This window comes from Sciurus carolinensis, chromosome 18, assembly GCF_902686445.1.
Source record: "Sciurus carolinensis chromosome 18, mSciCar1.2, whole genome shotgun sequence".
NCBI classification, from domain to species: domain Eukaryota; kingdom Metazoa; phylum Chordata; class Mammalia; order Rodentia; family Sciuridae; genus Sciurus; species Sciurus carolinensis.
The window spans coordinates 23,511,611-23,535,535 of NC_062230.1; the positions used below are offsets into that span (position 1 = coordinate 23,511,611).

At 48.3% G+C, this 23,925-nt stretch overlaps 1 protein-coding gene across 8 annotated transcripts in view; it reads right to left on the reverse strand.

Moving 5' to 3' along the window:
- Positions 1–4,195: 4,195 nt before the first annotated feature.
- Tnrc6a (trinucleotide repeat containing adaptor 6A) overlaps positions 4,196–23,925 on the reverse strand; it is a 93,709-nt gene continuing 73,979 nt past the window's right edge. For all 8 annotated transcript variants that reach the window (XM_047532691.1, XM_047532690.1, XM_047532689.1 and 5 more), the window contains 8 exons: positions 23,455–23,586; positions 13,130–13,288; positions 12,157–12,297; positions 10,461–10,568; positions 8,197–8,418; positions 6,638–6,708; positions 5,969–6,108; positions 4,196–5,611 (listed from right to left, as the gene is read on the reverse strand). In XM_047532691.1, the coding sequence (XP_047388647.1) occupies positions 5,236–5,611; positions 5,969–6,108; positions 6,638–6,708; positions 8,197–8,418; positions 10,461–10,568; positions 12,157–12,297; positions 13,130–13,288; positions 23,455–23,586 (1,349 nt within the window). In that variant the 3' untranslated portion in view covers positions 4,196–5,235. The remainder of the gene's footprint in view (positions 5,612–5,968; positions 6,109–6,637; positions 6,709–8,196; positions 8,419–10,460; positions 10,569–12,156; positions 12,298–13,129; positions 13,289–23,454; positions 23,587–23,925) is intronic.

A 23,925-nucleotide genomic window follows, 5' to 3' on the forward strand; every position in this document is an offset into this window, starting at 1 on the left:
ATTTCACGGTTCCTTCCTCCCCCTTTTCCTCTTTTTGTTTCTTAAACATATTTTTTAGTTGGAGGTGGACATGATAGCTTTGTTTGATTTTTATGTCGTGCTGAGGATTGAATCCAGGGCTTCCCCCATGCTAGGGGAGCGCTCTACCACTGAGTCACAACCCCAGCCCCTTGATTGATTGAAATTTTTACGGGGTCATTGCAGATTCACATGCGGCTATAAGAAATAAGACATAGAACTGTGTACTCATAAGCTGCCCTCCAAGGTAACATCTTGCAAAACTATCTTTGTACAAAATCACTACTAGGATTTGACATCCGCCGACCTTGTTCAGACAGACGACTTTGGTTTTACTTGCTCCGGTGTGTGTGTGTGTGTGTGTGTGTGTGTGTGTGTGTACACACGCAGGTTCCTGCGGTCATTACGGCAGTCGAGACACTGCACAGTTCCATCAGAAGGATCCCTCAGGGAGCCAGTGAATCTGGGTGCCCAGGACAGACTGAGATACCACAGAGAATAAGGCTCACAGGGCTTCGGTCTGTCGCTCTAGTTGCGGGGACAGACAAAAAGCAGGAAAACCCCGTGATGCAGATTGCAATCCGTGCTATAAAAAAATAAATAAATAAAGGTCTTAAACATGTTGGTGCCTAAAGAAATGAGCGTCCGGGGTGGGACCAGAGCACACGGACCTTTCCAAGGCTGCCGGGGTTTGCAGGGCCTGACGGGCCTCTTTCCTCCTCCAGCTGGTCCTCGTCTTGTCCGGGCCCCTGGTCCCAGGCCTTTCCCAGCCCTGGCTGTTCTCGGGTGTCTGCTCAAGCCCCCGCCCTCAGGACTGTGGGGTGTACTCCCAGTGCTCAGGGCCATCTTTGGTGGGTTCTGAGCGGCCAGGTGACCGGGACTACCTCCCAGCTTGTTGTCTTCTCACGCTGGGGCAGGCGGCCTCCCAGGGCCCGTGGTGAGGAGATAGGACCGTGAACCTTGGCAGCTGCCCGGCCACCTCAGGCGGGAAGGCTCTGCCTAGTGAAGGCTCGCCTCTGACCTCCCCGGAGCGCCTCCTAGTCTCCCTTTAAGCTTTGCCAGCTAGATCTCCATCCAGAATGTTCTGTTTCTTTTATAGCTTTTGTATATGAAGAAAGCAGCATTGATTTTTCTGTAAAGGTTAATGACATCAACTTTCCTTGATTTTTTTTAAAAAACAACAAAACCAACAGAAACCCAGGTGACCTGGGATAAGGTCACATGGTGACAGTCTATGAACCTGATGCAGGTCTGCAGACTGCTCCTGCTGCTGTCATTTGGTGGTGACTGTTTACAGCACCCCCGTGTGCTGAGAGATAGGCCTTGCTACATCTCTACCCAGCGGGCCACCATCATTAGGCAGCACAGGGGCGTCCTGGTCTCTGGGGACTTGGGTAGGGCCCACAAGGCTGACTCGGCCAGCAGGGAGGTCTCTGGTTCCTCCGCCCGAGCTCGGTAACTCCCTGCCAGCCCTTGCTCGTCAGCAGCCGGGATGAAGCTTTTCAGCTCTGCTTCTTAAAGCAGGGGATGTGGGTCCTGACTGTACCCTGCTGTGGGGGTGGCTCATCTTTCTGAGGCATCAGAGACTTTTTGAAGAAAAGCAATTTAACTGTCTACTTAAAGCAGTATTTTTAGAGCTGGGTGCAGGGGTGCACACAAGCCTGTAATCCCAGTGGCTCGGGAGGCTGAGGCAGGAGGATCACAAGTTTGAGGCCAGCCTCAGCAACTTAGTGAGGCCCTAAGCAACCCGGTAAGACCCTGTCTCTAAATAAAAAATAAAAAGGGCTGGGGATGTGGCTCAGTGGTTAAGCACCCCTGGGTTCAATCCCTGATACAAAAGGAGAGGGAAGAGAAATCCAGTATTCTGAGATAAAATTTTAACCTACTAATAAAGTTTAAAACTCCACCCCTGGATCCCAAGGGGATCGGCTTCCTCCTTCTCTCCTCAGCCTTGGGGAAGTGCTGGTGGACACTTGAGGAATGCCGTCAGGCCAGTGTGCTCTCAGTGACAGCACTCGCCTGCAGGGAACCCTCACCACACCAGGACCACTGTCCTCCCTCCCGGCAGAGTCTCTGCAGAGGGCTCTCGAGGTCCATTTGGGTTCCCGTCCTGGCTCCTGCTCTGGAACCCCAGCTCTCACGTCCAAGGTCTCAGGATCGCAGGGCAAGCCCTGAAGCCAGGTCCGCGGGGCGAGAACGTCTGGCTCACCTGCTGAGCAGTGTCCGGGCGTCACCCCTCCACCGAGGCAGACCCCTTCATCTCAATCCCCGCCTTCCCGCTACTGAGCCTGAACTGGACCGACCTGCCAAGGGCTCTGCCTCCCCCGCTGCATCTTTCCCTGCTCACCCGGCTGCACGGCTGAGGCAGGGGAGGATGCAGACAGGCAACAGCTGCCACTCCTTCCGTGTATGACAGCGTGGGACACGAGGACCACCGAGAGCTTGCGCGTCACCTAGCGGCCCAGCTAGGACCCGCGGCCTGGTCACACATCTGTGGCACGCCGTGGTTGGAGGGGCCTGCTGTCTCGGGTGGGCTGGGTCTGGGCTGGCCCTCTGGGGAGCGGGGCCCAGACAGCAAGGCAATGCAGGGCGGCCTCGGACGCCCAGAGCTCAGGGCCGCAGAGCCGTGGGCACACAGGAACTGCCCACGGCCGTGCTCCTGCAGGCGGCCAGGGGACAGGCAGGTCTGGGGGAGACAGTGGCCCAGGCTGGCAGTGGGACAAACTCAGGAAGACCCCGGGGTAACTTGGGGAATAGAGCCGCTGACATTTAAGGACGAGGCAAAGATCAAAACCACTTCAAAGATTTTTTTTTTTTTAAATCAAACACTTTATTTCCACATAACAAGCGCAAAAATCTCCCAAACACTTTAACAATACAATGAACGCAGTTATGAAGTCAATTATATTCTACTCAAAGCCCCAAAGGTCATCAGCTTAACGTTAGTTCCAAACATCTCCAGACGTGGTTTTTCAAAGCTACCTTTGGTTTTTGGAAAAACCAGTATGGAAGTCAATACGCACTGAATGCACTGAACAACATCTGCTGGGTCAAGGTGTCCAACGACACTGGCTCACACCTGGCAAGCCGGAGCGTGTTTCGAGTCGTACGCTGAGATACACACACAGGGTGCGCCCGGGCTCCTGCGGGAGCGAGGGCCGCGAGCGGGAGAGAAGGCCAGGCGGGCGGGCGTCTCACTGTGTAACAGAGGTATGGAGTTCGACACTAGCACACGTCAAGTCATTAAGCTTCATGTTCCAAACGGTCTCCTGCTGAGGCTTGAGATGGGCACAAATGGTGGGGAGATGAAGTCACAGAGGAGGTTTTGAGCAACAAGATCCCAAAGATGCTCAGAGAGGGTAGGAAGGAGCGAGCGACAGTTTCCCATTGTTCTCACATTATTTCAGGGTGAAATTGTGGATAAGTTCAGATAAAATGTTCAAATATTTGCTTAGATTTTTAATCAGTTGCTCTATGAGAACCCTCACACACAGCAACTCTGAAATTTTCATTATAAAAAAGAGCCTACAAATAAATCCACAAAAAAGACAATTAATGTTGAGCAGCCAAAAAGTCATGGTTTATTATATCTGAAGAAAGTTCATAATTCAACACAACCGAACTGTACATTTTACAATCACATTCTATTTGTAAACAGTTAAAAGCCACTGACTTCTTTTGCATCTTAGGACACAAACAGTGAGGATCAAGGCAATGAAATGATGGCAAATTCTGTTCTGTTAAAATTTTTACCCTTGTTTAGTCTCTCTTCTTTGACTAAGCAAGCATTATAATACCATTTGTGGGCAAAAAAGGGGGGAGGAAAGAAATTTAAAAATGATGTAACTCGTTAGTTTGCAACAACATTTAAAATTTTCTTTATACAACAAACAACTCTGTAAGCCCAATACCTTGGTTACAGTATGCATAGTTACTGATTTCGGCTTTAAGGTACAACAGTTAAACATTAACACAGTCACAAGAGAGCAGAAACATGTAGAGCCACTTGATGGGATTACAAAAATTATTACCTATTGATTATTAGCAAACCATCATCACTAAGAAAAAGACAGCATCTGAAAGCAGAATGTCCAACTCCAGCTTTAAGCATTTTTTTCTTTTTTTTCTTTTTTGGCAGAGAAAAATTCTTTAACAGAGCAATACGTAGTATCAGTGCTAAAAGTTGGGGTGTTTTTTTTTTTTTTTCCTATAAGAAACTACAAGGAGATTTTTTTTTCTTTTTTTTCTTTTTTTTTTTTTAAACTGGGGAACTGGTTTTCCTGAGAACCATGCTCTTTGATTTAGGACAGGAATAGAAAAACGAAAGAACATGGCCAAATGCTGCTCCTTTTTTCCCAGAGATAGAAAGCATCTTTTAAATCATCCTCCATTTTTTTTTTTTTTGTCTTTTAATTTTTTTTAAATGATGGAAGAGTAAACATTTTTTTTCTCAAAAAACAAACAAAAAAATCTGTAAACAAGAAGGTTCAGCATGAGAACCTTCAAAACAAAATGGAAAGCCTATTCAAAGTGCAGGGCCCGTCCTGGGTGGCAGGTGGGCTGCAAGTCACAGCTGTGGCCACAGTTTTTCAAACTGCAGAGCGAAATTCTTTAGTTTTACAACATGAAAAAACTGGTGCAATACTTTCATTAATAATCCTAAGTCAGCATCATAACTTGATCTTTAAACTCCACGATACCACAACAAGGTAGGCAACGTCAAGGCATAGTAGAGAGCGCACACCTTTAAGAACGTCCTTGAGTAAACACTACACTGGAACAGCTGCCCCCCCATATTGCCGATTAGACGGAGAGAACATCATTCAGTGCAAAGGTAAAAGCTCATACATTATCAGCCCAAAAAATGGTTTTGCAAAAAAAAGAAAAAAAGGGGGGAGGAGGGGAGGAGAAAAAAACAGAAGAAAGAAAAGAATGAATCCAAGGCTAAACATGATGAATACACACAAGTGAGCTCATTCTATACGGTCTAGCGTGTATGGCGCTACGTGGGAGTGTAAATAGATAGATACCTTTTCACATTATAATATTGGCCTGCATGATTCAAGTATTCAAACTGATATGTTCTGGGGAAAACAAAGTGGAGAATGTGCAGAGAACAGCTGTTCCCACAGGTGCCCTGGCTGCAGGCGCGAGCCCAACTTAGTGCTCCGTTCTTTCGCATCTTGAGGTCACAGTTTGTGAGTCTACACCTACACCCTACATGGACTCTCCACCCCCACCCAGGTGGTCGACAGAAAGAAAAGCGTTAATGGGGGATGGGCTGCTGATTCCCCGGGGGTCGCTGCTGCTTGGGGGACCCCACAGGCTTGTGGAATAATGTGGGGTCCCCCAGAGGGAAGTGCCGTGAAGGTCTCCACAGTTAGTTCCCGACAGCCCAGCACCATTCCAGTGATTGAGATCGGTCCGGCTGGAGAATGAGTGGGAGCAGTCGAGGGAGCCCAGCCGGCTCTGGCTGGACCCGAGGGACTGCCAGCCAGGAGAAGGGGCCAGAGACTGACTTTGTGCAAAGAAGCGACTGATCTCCTCTTCACTGGCAAACTCAGCGAGAATAGTAGTGTTCCCCAGCACGCACCTAGGGGAGAAGGCACGCAGCGTGAGGGCTGCCCTGCGGCCGCTTCCCTGTCCGTGAGGCCACGCTGGCCTCCTAGGAAGGCAGGGGCAGCAGGGCTGGCCCGTCTGTCACTCACGGGCAGCGCAAGGGACTGCCAGGTGTTTCTGGAGATGGAGCATCTCACCATGTTGCCTGGGCTGGTCTCAAACCCCTGGGCTCAACTGAGCCCCCTGCCTCAGCCTCTTGAGTAGCCGGGACTGGAGGCGCCGGCTCCAGGGACGTTCTGACTCTGCCTGATCCTCCCCAGGAGTCCTGACCCTGGTCCCAGAGCCGGGCTGCGCTCCCTCTCCAGCTCCCCGCGGCCCAGGGCCCACTCACATGTGCAGAGACTTCTGTGCCTTCACGACCTCTTCTTTTGAACTGTAGCGGACCAGAGCGTTTCCGTGCGGGAGGTTCAGGTGGAATGTGATCAGCGGGCCATGCTGCATGCACAGGGTACGCAGAGTTGAGCCATCGATCTGGAAGAGTGCGAACCACGGTGAGAGGGGTCATGGGCCATCGGGGGCGGTCTCCTTCTTGTGGGATACAGTGCCCCTCCACCTTTACCACCTGCACTGGTCCCAGACCTGTGCCTCTGTGACCTCTAGTCCAAGGGCTCCCCAAATTCCAATTCCTCAGTTAGTCGCGGTCCCTGCTAAGGCTTCCTCTCTTAACTCCCCCACCCTGAGGTCAAGACTCATCAGGGCAGTGCTTCCAGGCAGACAGGGTGGACCAGGGGCCTGGGTAACTCTAGACCCTAAAGGGAGAACAGTTTCTCCAAGTGCTGTGGTTCGTGTGGACGCCCCCAGGCAAATGCAGATCCCAGACCCTGGCTCAGCCCCACTCGGTCAGTCTAGGGTGAGATCTAGGAACCCTGATCTTTGGTTGGCTTCCCGAGCCCAGAGCCCTGACCCACGGGACCAGGAAGGCTGCCGGAGGCACTGAGGAGTCCTGGCTCCTCCCTCTGCCAGGCCCGGCTGCCACGCACAGCCCCCTACGGGCGCCTACCTGAGGTGTGAGGTTTTTCAGAACAAGCCAATTTGTTATTCTCCCTGAGCTGCTCTCCCCCCAGCTGGAACCTGACCAGAAAAAAAAAGAAGGACAAGTCAGTTTTCCAGGAGGACAAACGGCCCAAATCACAGCCACTCCAAGATGACCGGGACACCAGCGTCCTCCTGGTGGTTCTGCCGTGGCTTGTGGCAGAACCCGCGCTGCCTTCACAGTCGGCCCTGGCCGACTCCCCCCAACAGCACAGGCAGCTCCTCTCTCAGTCTCCAGCCTGGGCCGAGGTTTCCTTGGCTTCCGTTCGGAGCGTCCTGATGTTACGCAGCTCCACACTCCCTCCGTAGGGTGGGTTCTGGGGTCACTTTTTCATCCCCTCATCCCACACCATTATGTTAATTTGCATTTAGTAGCAAAGAATGACCTTTGTTTTTTTAAACTTAACTAGAACTTTCCTCTCCAAAAGCTGAAAGTTTTATTGCAGCCAATCACCTAAGATCACAAATTACAAATTAGGTCAGAAAATACTAATGAAGTTTTATTGCTCATTTTCAGCTCAGAGATGAGAAAGTTTGGTAGAGTTGGGGGCAGGGTGGAATGAAGGATAAGACTCCGTTTACTGATAAAACTGATAGACAGCTGCTTTAGATCTGTGTGTGGAGGCACTGAGCGAAGGCCAGGAGGCCAGGAAAGGAGACCTGCATAAATCCACCACGAATCATTTACAGAAGGAACCCTGTGGCCCAGCAAGTGTGTGTGGTATGTGTGTGTGTGGTGTGGTGCGTATGGTGTGTGTGGTGTGTGTGTGGGGGTGTGGTGTGTGTGTGTGGTGTGGTGCGTATGGTGTGTCTGGTGCGTGTGTGTTGTGTGTATGTGTGTGTGTGTGTGTGGTGTGTGTGTGTATGTGTGTGGTGTGTGTGTATGTGTGTGTGGTGTGTGTGTGTGTATGTGTGTGTGGTGTGTGTGTGTGTGTATGTGTGTATGTGTGTGTGGTGTGTGTGTGATGTGTGTGTGGGGGGTGCGTGTGTGTGTGTGTGTGTGTGTGTGGTGTGTGTGGTGTGTGTGGTGTGTGTGGTGTGTGTGGTGTGTGTGGTGTGCTGGGCCTGAACTCGGGGCCTCGCACGCCACACGCAGCGCTTGCCAGAGCCCCAGCTCTCCTGAGGTCAGCTCTCGGATGTTCCTGCTCAGGACAGAGGACCCGTGCCATCCCACGTACAAGGCGAGCCACGGCAGCAGGCCCCATTCTTCAAGGCCCATGGGCTGCCTGCTGCCCGAGTCCTGCCAAGTAATGGCTGCTGACTCCGTGGCACAGTCTTACTCTGCAAGGCTGCTGTGAGCAGAAAGAGACCACGTCTTTTAGGAGGTGCTCAGGAGGACTCTGAACAAGATGGACGCCCAGTCCTGAGCCTCGTCACTGCTGTCTCAGGGTACGTGTTAAGAGACCTGGATCACGACTTCCGAAGATGGAGGCTGAAGAGGTTCAGGTCTCCGTAAAACGAGACTGTGGAAGCTGGTTAGTGTTCCGCAAAGAAAGCACATGACACCGCCTTAGATATTTATCCTACCTGGGGTGTATCTGGCGTCAGAATTTCCCCATCCTCCACCTACACGAAGGGGAGAATTATCCCACGTAGACAAGGGTGGCTTCTGACCAGTCAGTCCCGGAGGTGGGCGGGACGGAGCAGTGATGTTCTTAGGTGGCAAAGGGACCTTCCACAGCTCATGAGCCAGAGAGGTGTTTGTAACTGAACCAGGAGACCACGTCAATTTGGAATCACTATTTCTGGCTACTTTCAAAGAGGGTGGGGAAAAAGCAGAAAGGGATGGAATAGTGTTTGAGAAAAGAATATTTAAATGATGATTCATCTATTGTCCCGCAACAAACAAATATAAACAAGCAAACAAACATCAAACCCCCCCAAATCAGCCAGGTATGGTGGCACAGTGCTATGAGCCCCGTGACTTGGGCAGCTAAGGCAGGAGGATCCCAAGTTCAGGGACAACCTCAGCAACTTAGTGAGACCCTGTCTCAATGTAGAACATAAAAGCACTGGGAATATATAGCTCAGCAGTAGAGAACCCAGGGTTCAATTCCCAGTGTCAGAGGAAAACAAAATAAAACAAAATGAAAATCCAAATTAAACTAAACTGCTAAAGAAAAACAAAAAGCCCAAAGGAAACGGCCCCTCCTCTCACTCATATTATTTATTTGTTATTGATAGTAATTAGACAGTCATGATGTCTGTCTCATTCCACCATCTTTCATACCCCACCCCTCCTCCCTCTTATTTCCCTCTACGTAATCTAAGTTCCTCCATTCTTCTCTCACCCCACAACCCCCCAACCTCCATTATGTATCATCATCCACTTATCAGGGAAAACATTTGGCTTTTGGTATTTTGGGATTGGCTTATTTCATTTAGCATGATATTCTTCAATTCCATCCATTTATCTGCAAATGCCATAATATTATTCTTCTTTATGGCTGAATAGTATTCCATCGTGTATATACACTACAGTTTGTGTAACCATTCATCTATTGAAGGACACCTAGGTTGGTTCCACAATCTAGCTATTGTGATTTGAGCTGCTGTGAACATTGATGTGGCTATGTACACGAATGGTATGAATCTACACTCTGCACAACCATAGAAATGAAAAGTTGTACCCCATTTGTGTACAAGGAATCAAAATGCAGCCTGTAAAAATAAAAAAAATTAAAAAAAACTTATCAATATTTGAAATATAAAAAAATAGTATTATAACCCATGAGACTCTTAGGCCACTGTATAAAACTGTACTAAATGAAATTAAAACATGAAACACTTTGAACAACTCTAAAAGCAGCACTGTGAACTCTTTCCCTAAATAACCATGAGCAAGCCAGTCAAGACAGTCATACAGCCCATCAAATACATTATGAAACTTAGTCAGTAACTCATGGGGGGAAAACTACAAAAGAAGCCCCAACTCGGGGAGCTGTCCAGCAGAAATCCTGAGCTGCCTGCCTCAGCGCTGAGCCCAGGCTGCGAGGAGCTTGCGGATGCACCTCTACTCCTGGCACGCCTGAGGATCAGAGAGGGTAAGTGTTTGTCTATGGGTCCAAGATTCAAATCTAAGACTCTGTTTTGATTAAAAAAAAAAAAAAAAAAAAAAATCCTGATGCACACTCAGAGCAGAGCACGATGTGCAGGGATCAGGCACGCAGTAAGCTAAGGCAGGACAGCAAGTTCAAGGCCAGCCTCAGCAACTTAGTGAGACCCGTCTCAGAACAAAATAAAGGGGCTAAGGACGTGGCTCAGTGTTTCATCCATGGCACCAAATGATAATGGTACCGACAACAATAATGGCGAAGCTACATGAGGGGCTTCCTACCTTCTGTCAAGCCTGCTTCTACCTGACTTAACAGAACACATGCTCACGACTTCAGTGCTTCTGAAAGCGTGGCAGGAAGACTGGTCAGAGCAGCACAGTTCATTCCTGGGTTGCAGCAGAACCAGTGCAAAAACCCAGACTGGGCACCTGTGAACTGACGGAATCTGACACTGCCTGAGCTCTCAAGTGAAGGATCAGTTCTGGGACAATCTGAAATTCATGTTCACCCTCTTACACAAGGATCAGTCCATGAAGTACTGGAAATTAAGATAAAAGGCCTTCACCACAGACAGTCCACGAACTGCTGCAGACGACACCAGTCACAGGGCCAGGGTGCGAGGAGCTTCCCCAGGGTCATAAAGAGCCTCCTACCCCCAGGCGAAAAGAGGAAGGCACAACAGCAAGGGCCCAGGCAGTGACCCCTCCTCCCAAGAGCGCGGGCGGCGCGGCCCACCTGAAGTGCTTTGTGCTGTACTGCTGAGGGGAACGCTGTAGTTGGAGGCACGAATGGATGACCAGGCACTAGTTGAAGGCAGCGTGGTGTTCAAGGATGAGGACGACCCTACGGAGGGAGAGTCCATTAGCTGCTAGAGCAGGGACAGGGTCTGAACACAAGTAAAGGCACTGGAAGTCCAGGGCACCGGACGCCGTAAGGAGGAAGGACGCCCAGGGAGCAGGCGTCTCAGAGACTGCGCCTTCCCGTCGCCTTCGAGAAGGCGCGCCCCTGCCCGCTTCCTAGTAACAGGGACCGTGCTCTCAGGGTGAGAAACGGGTGAGGCCGCCTCACCACTCTCCACGCCCGTCTCCCAGTGGGCAAGCCGTCTGCTTGGCACCTGGCACCAGTGCTCCAGTGAGCCAGCCTCCGGCCATCCCAGCAGGCCCCAGACGCAGGCTCCCAAACCCAGCCTTTCTTCCCACTCTAGAACGATCCCCTCGCCTCCTCCGACCTTACCTGCACAGGGTCACTAGCACAGTCCCTAACGTGTCCACATCCAGCCCTCTCGCTTCACCTCTAGAGTAGCCCCCACTTAAGACCATCTCTGTCTACTTCCTCTACTATCAATTCTGACTGCCCCTCCTGACTTCCAGAACTTTCTACAAACAAATAACAAGAAGTCCTTATTTCTGCAACCCACGGGCGGCTTCTACTAACCACCGTGTGGGGATGGTCTCTGCTGGGTTTTGTGCCTCCTGATATTTTCTGTGACAGTATCAACTTTACCTCTATGAAGGTCTTTTAAATTCTGCCGTTCTGGAATGATGATTCTTTTCTGACCACTGTGATACAGCAAACTTGTTATTCTTAACAATAATATATTGAATGTATTTCGTTTCTTTGTAAACTAATTGTGTGTGTGTGCCCATGTGTGTATTATGTGCGTGTGCATATACACACCATTTTTTTCTTGCACATGCTATGGTGGTCCAACACTCTACCACTGAGCTACCTCTCTAGCCCTTTTTCATTTTATTTCTTAAGGCAGGGTCTCACTAAGTTGTCCAGGATAGTCTCGAACTTTCAATCCTCTTGCCTCAGTCTCCTGAGCAGCTGGGATTACGGGCATGCATTGCCATGACTACCCAGGAGGGCATATTTTATAGAAACAAAGTATTTTTTGGTCTGGGGAGGTAGCTCAGTAGTACGGCTTGCCTAGCTTGTGTGAGGACCTGGGTTTAATCTCCATGACACTGGGGACAGGGCTCAGTGGTGAAGAGGTCTGGATTCAATTCCCAGTACAAAAAACAAAAACAAAACAATTCGCTCTGCTCACCTTCCCTCGTGAATGGATGCTCAGAGCCCGAGGTGGGGCAGGCCTCTGGGGATCCCACTTGAGAACTCACTCAACAGTGTGCCTGGGTCGGGGTGGTCCTGAGCGGCTGCTCCCCAAGGCAGCCCTCCAGGACTAGGAGTATCTGCCTCGCTACCGCGCGCCCGCCAGCTGCTGGGACTGCTGTGAGAGCCAGTGCTCGCAAGTCCTCGGCACCTCAAAAGCGGCTCTCGACCCTTGGGGAAGTCAGAACTGTGCTCCATGTTCACGCCCCCCGGGTGTCGGGTGCTGCAAGCCGAGGGGCTCCTGCTGCTCAAGGGCTGCCCACTCTGGGACTCAGACCCTGCCCCTGAGATTGCGCGACAGGGGAGCCATACGTACCACTGTTCCTGTCCCTGAGGTGGTCGACTTCCCGCACAGTATTAATCGAGAGACTGTTTATGACACTGCCAGGAGTGACGTAAGGGTCAGTTTCGGGGTCAATGTTTGGGTAACCTTTCCATGGTTCACCAGGGCGAAATTCTGAAGGCAGAAACGGAACCAGTGCACGATCAGTCGGTCATCACTTTATAATACATCACCACACATCCAGATCTCATTTCTACACTCTTTGCAATTGTCAAATAGTTTCCCATTTATACCAACACCTTAAAAGACAAGTGTGATAATACGATTAATGTAATGTAAGCTACAATTTTGGTGGGAGCAGGTACTGGGGAGTGAACTCAGGGGCACTGGACCACGGAGTCACATCCCCAGACCCATTTCATATTTTATTTAGAGACAGGGTCTCACTGAGTGCTTAGCAGCTTGCTTTTGCTGAGGCTGGCTTTGAACTCATGATCCTCCTGTCTCACCCGCTGGGATTACAAGCATACGCCCATGCCTGGCCAAACTATTCTTTATGAATAGCTTGTAAATTTTTTATGATTGAAATCATTTCTCTGGGTTTATGTATTTTTAACCAGTAAAATAAAGTACTTCATGACAAAATTCAAAGCCACAACTCAAGCAGGACAAAGCAGGCAAAAGATGCATTTTTTGGCAATTACTAAGCAAAATCTAGAACACTGTCAAGAGTCCCCTGACACAGCTGAAGAACACGACTCGAGGCTTCTGAGATTCTTCCTGCTGGTCAGAGGCTCGAGCCATGTTCACTAGCAGGAACCGGAAGAAGCGGAGGGCTGGGAACACACCGCCAACTTTACGCCTGCCTTTTCTTCCGTCATTTCTCACTCCTCATCGGTCACAGAGATAGCCCAATCACAGAACCGGGCTAAATCATCAGGAAGCCCCGATGCAAAGAAACCCTAACAGGAGCACAGGCTCATGGAACAGGCTGCTCGCACTTTACCTGGTGGCCAATTAACACTGCTAGAGCCGCTTGGCGATTTGGCACGGGGCCAGCCATCTCCTATTGAACCTGGAGGACTGGCTGGTGAAGAACTACTGTTCATAAAGTCATAGGGAACAAACGGAGATTCTTCCAGCCTGAAACCACTTGAAATAGCACCTGAGAAGAGAAAAATGATAGTGCAATGTGAGCAAAACACACTGTGAAATGTATCTCTTAGAGTTCCTCAAATATGGTAAGAAAACTATCGATTGGAGATCTACCTGAGTTCCAAACTGTTAAGTCTTAGAGACTATGTGAAGATGCAAAAGTAAAGACAGCTCTGAAAATGACCACAGTGAATTCAAGGATATGAAGAACACAACCATCAGTAAGTGAGCAGAATGGGGGCACAAAGTCATTATTCCAAATCACTGAAACACTTGCATTTTGGCCTAAATTGAGAACTAGTACACTGAACTCTTTGTTAGGGAGATTCATGTTTTTGGAGGTGAGGAAGGCAGAAAGTGGAGGAAGAGTCAAGACAAAGGAGGAACGGAGGCCAGGAACACTGGGAGTGGCAACTGTCAGGTAGCAGGGGAAACAAAGCCACAGCCTTTGCCCTCAGGACAGTCCCGACCCCACCCTACCTCATCCTGCTGTGACTCCCAGCTTCTAAAATGCTGCCACCATGAGTGTGAAGTTCCAGGAAAGCAGAACTCACTGAGAAATGACTGTTTTCCCTCCATACTTATCTTAACATGAACACAACTTATAACGACTAAAATTTTACTGCAAGGAGCAGAAGACGTCATTCTCCTGGAACAGTGCCAGCAGCGGGGCTGACGCTGGACATAGAAAGGCTACACACTCATTCATTAAAGTGAAGGAAGAACATCAGAAAATCCACGTGGTAGATTTAGTTCTAGCACTGGAGATGAATTTACCTGGACTGAAACTACTGTCTTTGAGTAGGGCACCTCATGAGGTGACAGGGAGGGCAGTAATAATGACGACCAAGCCGCAGTAGTTGATCACTCGTGTCTGACCCTGCTTTAGTGATCAAGTGCCTGAGACGCGCCCTCAAAACATCCTAACAGGAGCTAGTATGGTTAGCATTTTGCAGATGAGAGACCTGGAGTTCAGAAAGGTTACTTGCCAGCAGTTAATTAACAGCAGAGTTAATTAGCTGCAGATCGAGGTCTGAAACCCAGGGTTTGTGTTTATTTTGCCATTTCTCCACAGTCTCAACTCCCCATCCTCATCCTTAAGAAAAATTCCAATGTTGGGATGGGGTTGTGGCTCAGTGGTGGAGCACTTGCCTAGCAAGTGTGAGGCACTGGGTTCGATTCTCAGCACCACATATAAATAAATGAATAAAATAAAGATCTTTAAACAACTAAAAGTAAATATGAAAAAAATTAAAGAAAAATTCTAATGTGATATTCCATAGTGGCAAATCAACTTAGAATCTAGGTCTGTTTGTAATAGAATATTCTTCTATTAAATGAAAAATTTATCCTAAATTTCTGATACATCATCAATCTAGGGAATAAAAAATCTACAATCTAGGAAACTTACCTCTAAGTCAAATTCAGCCCAAGTTTTAAGATAAGCTCCAATGGAAGAAAAGAAATATTACAAAAAATTGTGCTTTTTATAGTAAACCTAGGAAAATAGATTGAGGTTGCTTCAGCTGGAACAGAAGGTGCCTCTCTTGGCTTCTTCTGTTATCTTAATGTCACCAAGTCCTACCAATTCTGTGCTCACACAGCTCCTCAGTAACGCCTACACTACGTCAGGCTTCTCGCATTGGCTCAGCTCTGGATTATGCCAGAGGAATTTCCCAATTGGTCTCCACGTTGCTGTCAGGTGAATCTTTCAAAAACACAAATCTGAGCACGACACCTCCTAGTTTAAAACTCAATAGTTTCCTGTCACACAGGAGATAACATTCAAACTGTTCAATAGCTTATAATTAAAGTTCATGAGGACTGTCTCGCTGAGGACTGTCTCACCATGAGGACTGTCTCACTGAGGGTTGTCTCACCATGAGGACTGTCTCACTGAGGGTTGTCTCACAGTGAGGACTGTCTCACCATGAGGACTGTCTCACCATGAGGGCTGTCTCACCATGAGGGCTGTCTCACCACGAGGACTATCTCACTGAGGACTGTCTCACCATGAGGACTGTCTCACCATGAGGGCTGTCTCACCATGAGGGCTGTCTCACCATGAGGGCTGTCTCACCATGAGGGCTGTCTCACCATGAGGGCTGTCTCACCATGAGGACTGCCTCACCACGAGGGCTGTCTCACCACGAGGGCTGTCTCACCATGAGGACTGTCTCACCATGAGGACTGTCTCACTGAGGACTGTCTCACCACGAGGACTGTCTCACCATGAGGACTGTCTCACCATGAGGACTGTCTCACTGAGGGTTGTCTCACCATGAGGACTGTCTCGCTGAGGTCTGTCTCACCATGAGGACTGTCTTGCTGAGGACTGTCTCACCACAAGGACTGTCTCACCACGAGGACTGTCTCACCACAAGGACTGTCTCACCATGAGGACTGTCTCACTGAGGACTGTCTCACCATGAGGACTGTCTCACCATGAGGACTGTCTCACTGAGGGCTGTGTCACCATGAGGGCTGTCTCACCACGAGGACTGTCTCACCACAAGGACTGTCTCACCACGAGGGCTGTCTCACCATGAGGACTGTCTCACCACGAGGGCTGTCTCACCATGAGGACTGTCTCACCATGAGGGCTGTCTCACTGTGGACTGTCTCACCACGAGCACTGTCTCACCACGAGGACTGTCTCACCATGAGGACTGTCTCACTGAGGGTTGTCTCACCATGAGGACTGTCTCGCTGAGGTCTGTCTCACCATGAGGGCTGTCTCACCATGAGGGCTGTCTCACCATGAGGACTGCCTCACTGAGGGCTGTCTCACCATGAAGGCTGTCTCACCACGAGGGCTGTCTCACCACGAGGACTGTCTCACCACGAGGGCTGTCTCACCACGAGGGCTGTCTCAACACGAGGGCTGTCTCACCACGAGGACTGTCTCACCACGAGGACTGTCTCACCACGAGGACTGTCTCACCATGAGGACTATCTCACTGAGGACTGTCTCACCACGAGGACTGTCTCACCATGAGGACTGTCTCACTGAGGGTTGTCTCACCACGAGGACTGTCTCGCTGAGGTCTGTCTCACCATGAGGGCTGTCTCACCATGAGGACTGTCTCACCATGAGGGCTGTCTCACCATGAGGACTGCCTCACTGAGGGCTGTCTCACCATGAAGGCTGTCTCACCACGAGGGCTGTCTCACCACGAGGGCTGTCTCACCACGAGGGCTGTCTCACCACGAGGGCTGTCTCACCACGAGGACTGTCTCACCACGAGGGCTGTCTCACTGAGGACTGTCTCACCATGAGGACTGTCTCACTGAGGGTTGTCTCACCATGAGGACTGTCTCGCTGAGGTCTGTCTCACCATGAGGACTGTCTTGCTGAGGACTGTCTCACCACAAGGACTGTCTCACCACGAGGACTGTCTCACCACAAGGACTGTCTCACCATGAGGACTGTCTTGCTGAGGACTGTCTCACCACAAGGACTGTCTCACCACGAGGACTGTCTCACCACAAGGACTGTCTCACCATGAGGACTGTCTTGCTGAGGACTGTCTCACCACAAGGACTGTCTCACCACGAGGACTGTCTCACCACAAGGACTGTCTCACCATGAGGACTGTCTCACTGAGGACTGTCTCACCATGAGGACTGTCTCACCATGAGGACTGTCTCACTGAGGGCTGTGTCACCATGAGGGCTGTCTCACCACGAGGACTGTCTCACCACAAGGACTGTCTCACCACGAGGGCTGTCTCACCATGAGGACTGTCTCACCACGAGGGCTGTCTCACCATGAGGACTGTCTCACCATGAGGGCTGTCTCACTGTGGACTGTCTCACCATGAGCGCTGTCTCACCACGAGGACTGTCTCACCATGAGGACTGCCTCACTGAGGGCTGTCTCACCATGAAGGCTGTCTCACCACGAGGGCTGTCTCACCACGAGGACTGTCTCACCACGAGGGCTGTCTCACCACGAGGGCTGTCTCAACACGAGGGCTGTCTCACCACGAGGACTGTCTCACCACGAGGACTGTCTCACCATGAGGACTGTCTCACCATGAGGACTATCTCACTGAGGACTGTCTCACCACGAGGACTGTCTCACCATGAGGACTGTCTCACTGAGGGTTGTCTCACCACGAGGACTGTCTCGCTGAGGTCTGTCTCACCATGAGGGCTGTCTCACCATGAGGACTGTCTCACCATGAGGGCTGTCTCACCATGAGGACTGCCTCACTGAGGGCTGTCTCACCATGAAGGCTGTCTCACCACGAGGGCTGTCTCACCACGAGGGCTGTCTCACCACGAGGGCTGTCTCACCACGAGGGCTGTCTCACCACGAGGACTGTCTCACCACGAGGGCTGTCTCACCACGAGGGCTGTCTCACCACGAGGGCTGTCTCACCACGAGGACTGTCTCACCACGAGGACTGTCTCACCATGAGGGCTGTCTCACCATGAGGACTGTCTCACTGAGGACTGTCTCACCATGAGGACTGTCTCACTGAGGACTGTCTCACCATGAGGACTGTCTCACCATGAGGACTGTCTCACTGAGGGCTGTGTCACCACGAGGGCTGTCTCACCACAAGGACTGTCTCACCACGAGGGCTGTCTCACCATGAGGACTGTCTCACTGAGGGCTGTCTCACCATGAGGACTGTCTCACCATGAGGACTGTCTCACTGAGGACTGTCTCATCACGAGGAGTGTCTCACCATGAGGGCTGTCTCACTGTGGACTGTCTCACCACGAGCACTGTCTCACCACGAGGACTGTCTCACCATGAGGACTGTCTCACTGAGGGTTGTCTCACCATGAGGACTGTCTCGCTGAGGTCTGTCTCACCATGAGGACTGTCTCGCTGAGGACTGTCTCACCACAAGGACTGTCTCACCACGAGGACTGTCTCACCATGAGGACTGTCTCACTGAGGACTGTGTCACCATGAGGGCTGTCTCACCACGAGGACTGTCTCACCATGAGGACTGTCTTGCTGAGGGCTGTCTCACCACAAGGACTGTCTTGCTGAGGACTGTCTTGCTGAGGACTGTCTCGCCATGAGGACTGTCTTGCTGAGGACTGTCTCGCCATGAGGACTGTCTCACCATGAGGGCTGTCTCACCATGAGGACTGTCTCACCATGAGGACTGTCTCACTGAGGGCTGTGTCACCATGAGGGCTGTCTCACCACGAGGACTGTCTCACCATGAGGACTGTCTTGCTGAGGGCTGTCTCACCACAAGGACTGTCTTGCTGAGGACTGTCTTGCTGAGGACTGTCTCGCCATGAGGACTGTCTTGCTGAGGACTGTCTCACCATGAGGGCTGTCTCACCATGAGGACTGTCTCACTGAGGGTTGTCTCACCAATAGCTTATAATTAAAGTACTTAAAAAAATTCTAGCCTCTCCTACCTGCCAATTTCCCTTCCTTTCATCCCCCTCCAGGGCTTGGGGGTGGGGACTCTCTTAGCAGTACTTTGTACATGTGTCACACGTCCTTGCTGGGAGGATGAAGTGCTCTCCTGCAACTCCTTGGGGAGAGGACAATAGGAAGACTGCTCCTGCTTTCTTCTGGATTCTATTCTATGTGTCCTTTTCCTTTGCTGATTTCAAACTGTCCTCTTTTGTGTAATAAACTATAACTGTGAGGATAAAAGCTGTTCTGAGTTCTGTGATTTCTAACAGATCATTCAACCTAATGTGGGTCTCAAGAACTTGTGACACAGGACGGCTCTTGGATTTGCCCTTTCTTGTCTGATCAACAGTGAATGTATTAGCTGCCTAAGCGTCAATAAAATGGGGGTAAAGAGTAAGCCCATTTAGGGGTGGGAGGGGTGGGGGGAAGGAAAAGAAATAACAGAATGAATCAAACATTACCCTATGTAAATTTATGATTACACAAATGGTATGCCTTGACTTCGAAGCCCATTTAAGACGTCATTGCACTGACTGACACCACTGTGTAAAGGACCGTTGCCTTCAATCAGCCCTTCTGACGTGGGCCTCCACAGGTCACCAGGTCAGCCCTCCTTACACCTACCCACACTACTCTAGGGGAACAGAACTGCCAATGAAGTTAATCAGCAGAGTGGCTGTAGGAAAATATGACATGGTCCTTCAGATAGAAACATGAATCACAAGGAAATACTTCTCCAACAAGGGGAGGGAAAAAGCAGGTAAGGAAGGGGCATAGACAGAAAAGAACACTCCCAAGCAGAGCAAAGCAAAGGCAAAAGACTGTGGTGCAGAGATCAGGAGACAGGCGGTGGCAGCGAGGGAGCAGGCCCAGGGGCTGAAGCATCTCAGCCTCTGAGGACGGTGGCTGGGAGGCACTAGGCCTTCACATTTCTAGAGAGAGGCCAGAAAGCTCAATCTCTGGGGCTGGGGTTGTGGCTCAGTGGTAGAACGCCAGCCTAGCACATGTGAGGCACTGGGTTTGATTCTTAGCACTACGTAAAAATAAATAAATAAAATAAAGGTATCACGTCCAACTGCAATTAAAATAAATAAAAAAAAAAAAAAAAGAAAGAAAGCTAAATTTCTATACAGCATTTCCTGAACGCTTAAATTGATGTTGGTTCAAAAAATTACTTTCACTATAATAAGACATAACATCTGGGTTGGTAGTTTAGGAATCTCTTTTAATATACAGTAAGAGGCTAACTTTTTTACAAAAGGGTAAAGGCCCTTCCATAATATGTGTGTGTGTGTGTGTGTGTGTGTGTGCATAGACACCACAAATATACACAACTTCTGTTGTCAATTAAAAAAAGAGTTAAACATTTATCTCCTCCATGGACTTGGTATTCCACTCCTTCGTATTTATGCAAAATAAACAAAAATATGAAAAAAATTAATTAATAAATGAATGAGCACATAGAACTCATTCAAACCCTGCTCCATGGGGATTTAGTTCATGTTTGTTTCTTTCATTGGAGAAGAAAATAATATCCAAGCACTAAAAAATAACAGCGTTGTTCAGATGCAGTAAGACCAGCCCCGGGGAGAAGGCTGCCGTTCTCCTGCTCACTGGTGGTGCTGCCTCCCAGTCGCGCTCGGGGTGCAGTTGCTCCTGTCGACGGGGCTCAGCCTCACTAAAGGAGTCCCCCAGATTCGTGCTGTATCAGGCATGACTGTCTACTAAGCACCGGGGCGAACAAAAATCACTGCATCGTAAAAGAAGAGGAGAGACTAGCGGGCTCGGTGGCACACACCTGTGACACCAGGACTTGGAAGGCTGAGGCAGAACCGCAAGTTCAAAGCCTGCCTCAGCCACCTGGCAAGACCCGAAGTAACGTAGGGAGACCCTGTCTCAAAGTGAAAAATAAGAAGGGCTGGGGAGGTGGCTCGGTGGTTAAGTGTCCCTGGGTTCAATCCCTAGGACCAAAAAATAAAGAAAAGGGGATCATGGGATGATGAAATGTTCTTTTTCTTCTCTTGTTTTTTCTTTTCCTTTCTTTTTGGTGGTGCTGGGGATCAAACTCAGGACCTTGTGTGTGCTGTGTGCTCTTTCACTAAGCACCCCCTGAGTCCTTCTATGTTTTTAAAATCTGTGTCCATGCTTTTCAGTATACTTGTGTGTGAGTGTGAGTGTACACATACACACACATATGTATTTCTCAAAGCAAACAAGAGTGTGCTTGAGTAGAGGATTCTAAGTCTCCACTGAGAGACAGACAGACACAAAAGAAACAGCCAAAAAAAACAAAAAGGAGTAGTTCTGAGAGAAACTGACAAAGCAACAAGAGGGATGAGAACACACACTTGCCTTCAAACCGATAAAAAAGTTAAAAAAACCAAAACCCAACATTGGAAGTCTTAAAATTCAGAGGGCACCTGTAGATAGATAGATATAAAACCAACCTCCCTTTGTATGTTTTTGAAGCCATTTCTACAAGAGGGAAAAAAAACGACAATGGAGAAAGAATACAATCAACTAAACAGGTGAAATTCTACTGAACAGTCTGTATTTTTAAGAGGACAAATATTTGAAGATAATAAACACCCGAAGATACCAACACAATACCCATGAAGGAGGATGACCAGCCTGAGTAGTTAGGGTTAATCATGCAGGATGGTACAGTTATGAAAGTGAGGACAGTCTGGGAGCAGAGAAGCACATAGATATAATCAACCTGCATAACTTAAGAGAAAGACAATTTAAAAAAACCCAAGGAGGTAGAATGATAGAAGGAGTTTTAGGGTGACAATCAATGGGGCTGAAGGCATAAGCTCAGTGGCAGCACTTGCCCAGCAGGTACAAAGCCTACTGCAAAACATCTTTACAAGATCTTAAGTAAATGAAGACTAGTGGGGATCTAGGTTAAAGTGAAAGTGCCAGTCTCTCCTCCCTATCTGAAGCCTATCAGACTGCCACATGGACATGAAAAAAACATGTTTAATCATAAGTCTCTTAAAAATACACTGTTCATACTTCATACTTAGAAGAAAGTCTATATAGTAAAAGGTATAGTGAAAAGAAATAGAAATAGGTATTAAGTTAAAAAAGGAAGAAGGTAAGAGATAACCACAGAAGCCTCGTCAATGGAGCGACACACGTCATTCACAGATGTAAGCACTGAGCTTGAAGACTTCAGACCTTCCCTGCCCCACTGCACCCTGCATGTCCTACGCAACCACACCCGTGCTTAGGCCTGTGTGACATATAGTGCACCTACAACAGCAGTGAAAGAAGGGCAATGATTCACTTTTACAAAGAAACTGAGGCTCAGATATGCAAAACAGATAGGGAAAAATGCACTTTGATCCGAGAAGACAGAAAACTGTACAGTGGAAACACTTTTCTGGGTCTCCACATCTTAACCAGAATCTGGTTCTCATTTCCCAGGTGTGGTTGATACTAGTTGCTCAAGAGCTCTGCTCCTGTTCTTTCCTCTATTCTCTCTCCGGGGAACCTCAACTGCATCTATGACATCTACATTTTCACACCAGAATCTTACTCTAGTCCAGATCTTTCTCCTGTGAGACTTTTATTTCTAATTTCTTAAACTTATTTATGGCATATAAGTTTTCCATTAGTTGCTCCATATTTATTATTTCACCTTCACCTGCCTCCTTTCTTTCCTTCTCACTTTTACCTCCAGACATGCCCAGATGGCAGAATTCACTAGGCTGCCTCTGTGTGCTGAGCATTGAGCACAGGGCACTCTACCACTAAGCTACTCCTGCAGTCCTTTATTTTTTATTTTGAGACAGGGTCTTGCTAAGTTGACCAGTCTGGTTTTGAACTTGCTATCCTCTTGCCTCAGCCTCTGGAGTCGCTAGGTGTGGGCCAAGTGCCTGGCCAGGCTGTCTTTTTCAAGACCAGTTTCTGTCTGTAGCCCCTCCAGATCCACCATACCCAGTTATTTCTAGTCAATGTTTCCACTGAATTGTCTTATACTATAACTACTATTGCACACATCAGTTTTTATAGTACTTGTGACATTATACTAAGGGTCTTTACATGCTTCTTTTTGCTGAAAGTGAGCTCTTCCAGGCAAGTATTTATAGACACACACACACACACACACACAAACCCTCAACTGTGTGTACACAGGCCCACTTTCTATGTATTTCGGGAGCCTACCATGGTCCTTGGAAAGCAGAAGATACTCCATTAACATTTGCTGGATGAATGGATAATATCAAATAAGATGAAAATGGTCTTTGTAAAGAAATTCAATTAACTACTAGAAAGACAAAACTACTCAATCTATACGACTTACCCACAGCAACATATATAAAGAAAATGTGTCAACAGAAAATGAACTAGTTCTCAATACCCTACTATGAACGTATCAGGTTAAATCCAGTAAATGTTAAAAAAAAGAAAAAAGAAAGAAAAAAACAATGTAGAACAATAAAATGACTTAGAAAAAGCCTAAATGATCATTGGATGGGGAAGTGTTTTTAAAATAATGCATTATGTAATAGAGTTGGATACTACTTTCCATTTTAAAGTCTCTTATTTTTACTAAAAGTTAATAAAGCACAGTTTTGTTTTGCTTTTTAAGTCTTTAAAAGCTTTACTTTGGCTCATGGAAGACAGGTTTTTAAAATAAGAAAAGGGTTCTAAGATAATATGGCTTTGAAATGTAGAGCAAGATAAAATAAAGGTCTAAATTTAGCATTCATTCTATAGGTTTCTCTTTTTGTTTTTAAATAAAAGTACAAGAATGTAATATATACCATGTTTGCTGGAATTTTGATCCAAAGATGTGTTCACAGAAATGCTGTCCACTGTAGTCCACTTCCTTAGTCTTGACTGTGGCTCTTTAATACTGTTCATATCCATATTTACATTCAAGTTCGAGTTCAAGCCTTAAAAATAAAAAAAAAAAAAAAAAAAAAAGAACCTTTTAAAATACACAGCATATTTTCCTTCTGGTAAGACACTTTTTCTAGAAAAACACAGGTAACTAATCTAATATTGTCAATCCCACTTAATGCTCCTTAGTAAATACCATTCTACAAATGTGGCAGTCAAATAATAAGGGCCACACAGGCAGAACAGACCCTCATGACTCCTGGCCCAGATCCTATAGAAACAAGGCTACAGGTGAGAGCAACAGCTAGGCTGACAGCAAGCAAGGCACCCAAGGAAATGTGGAGCAGCTGCTCCGACACAGCACGGCACGAGGCTTCAACCATGGAAATGTT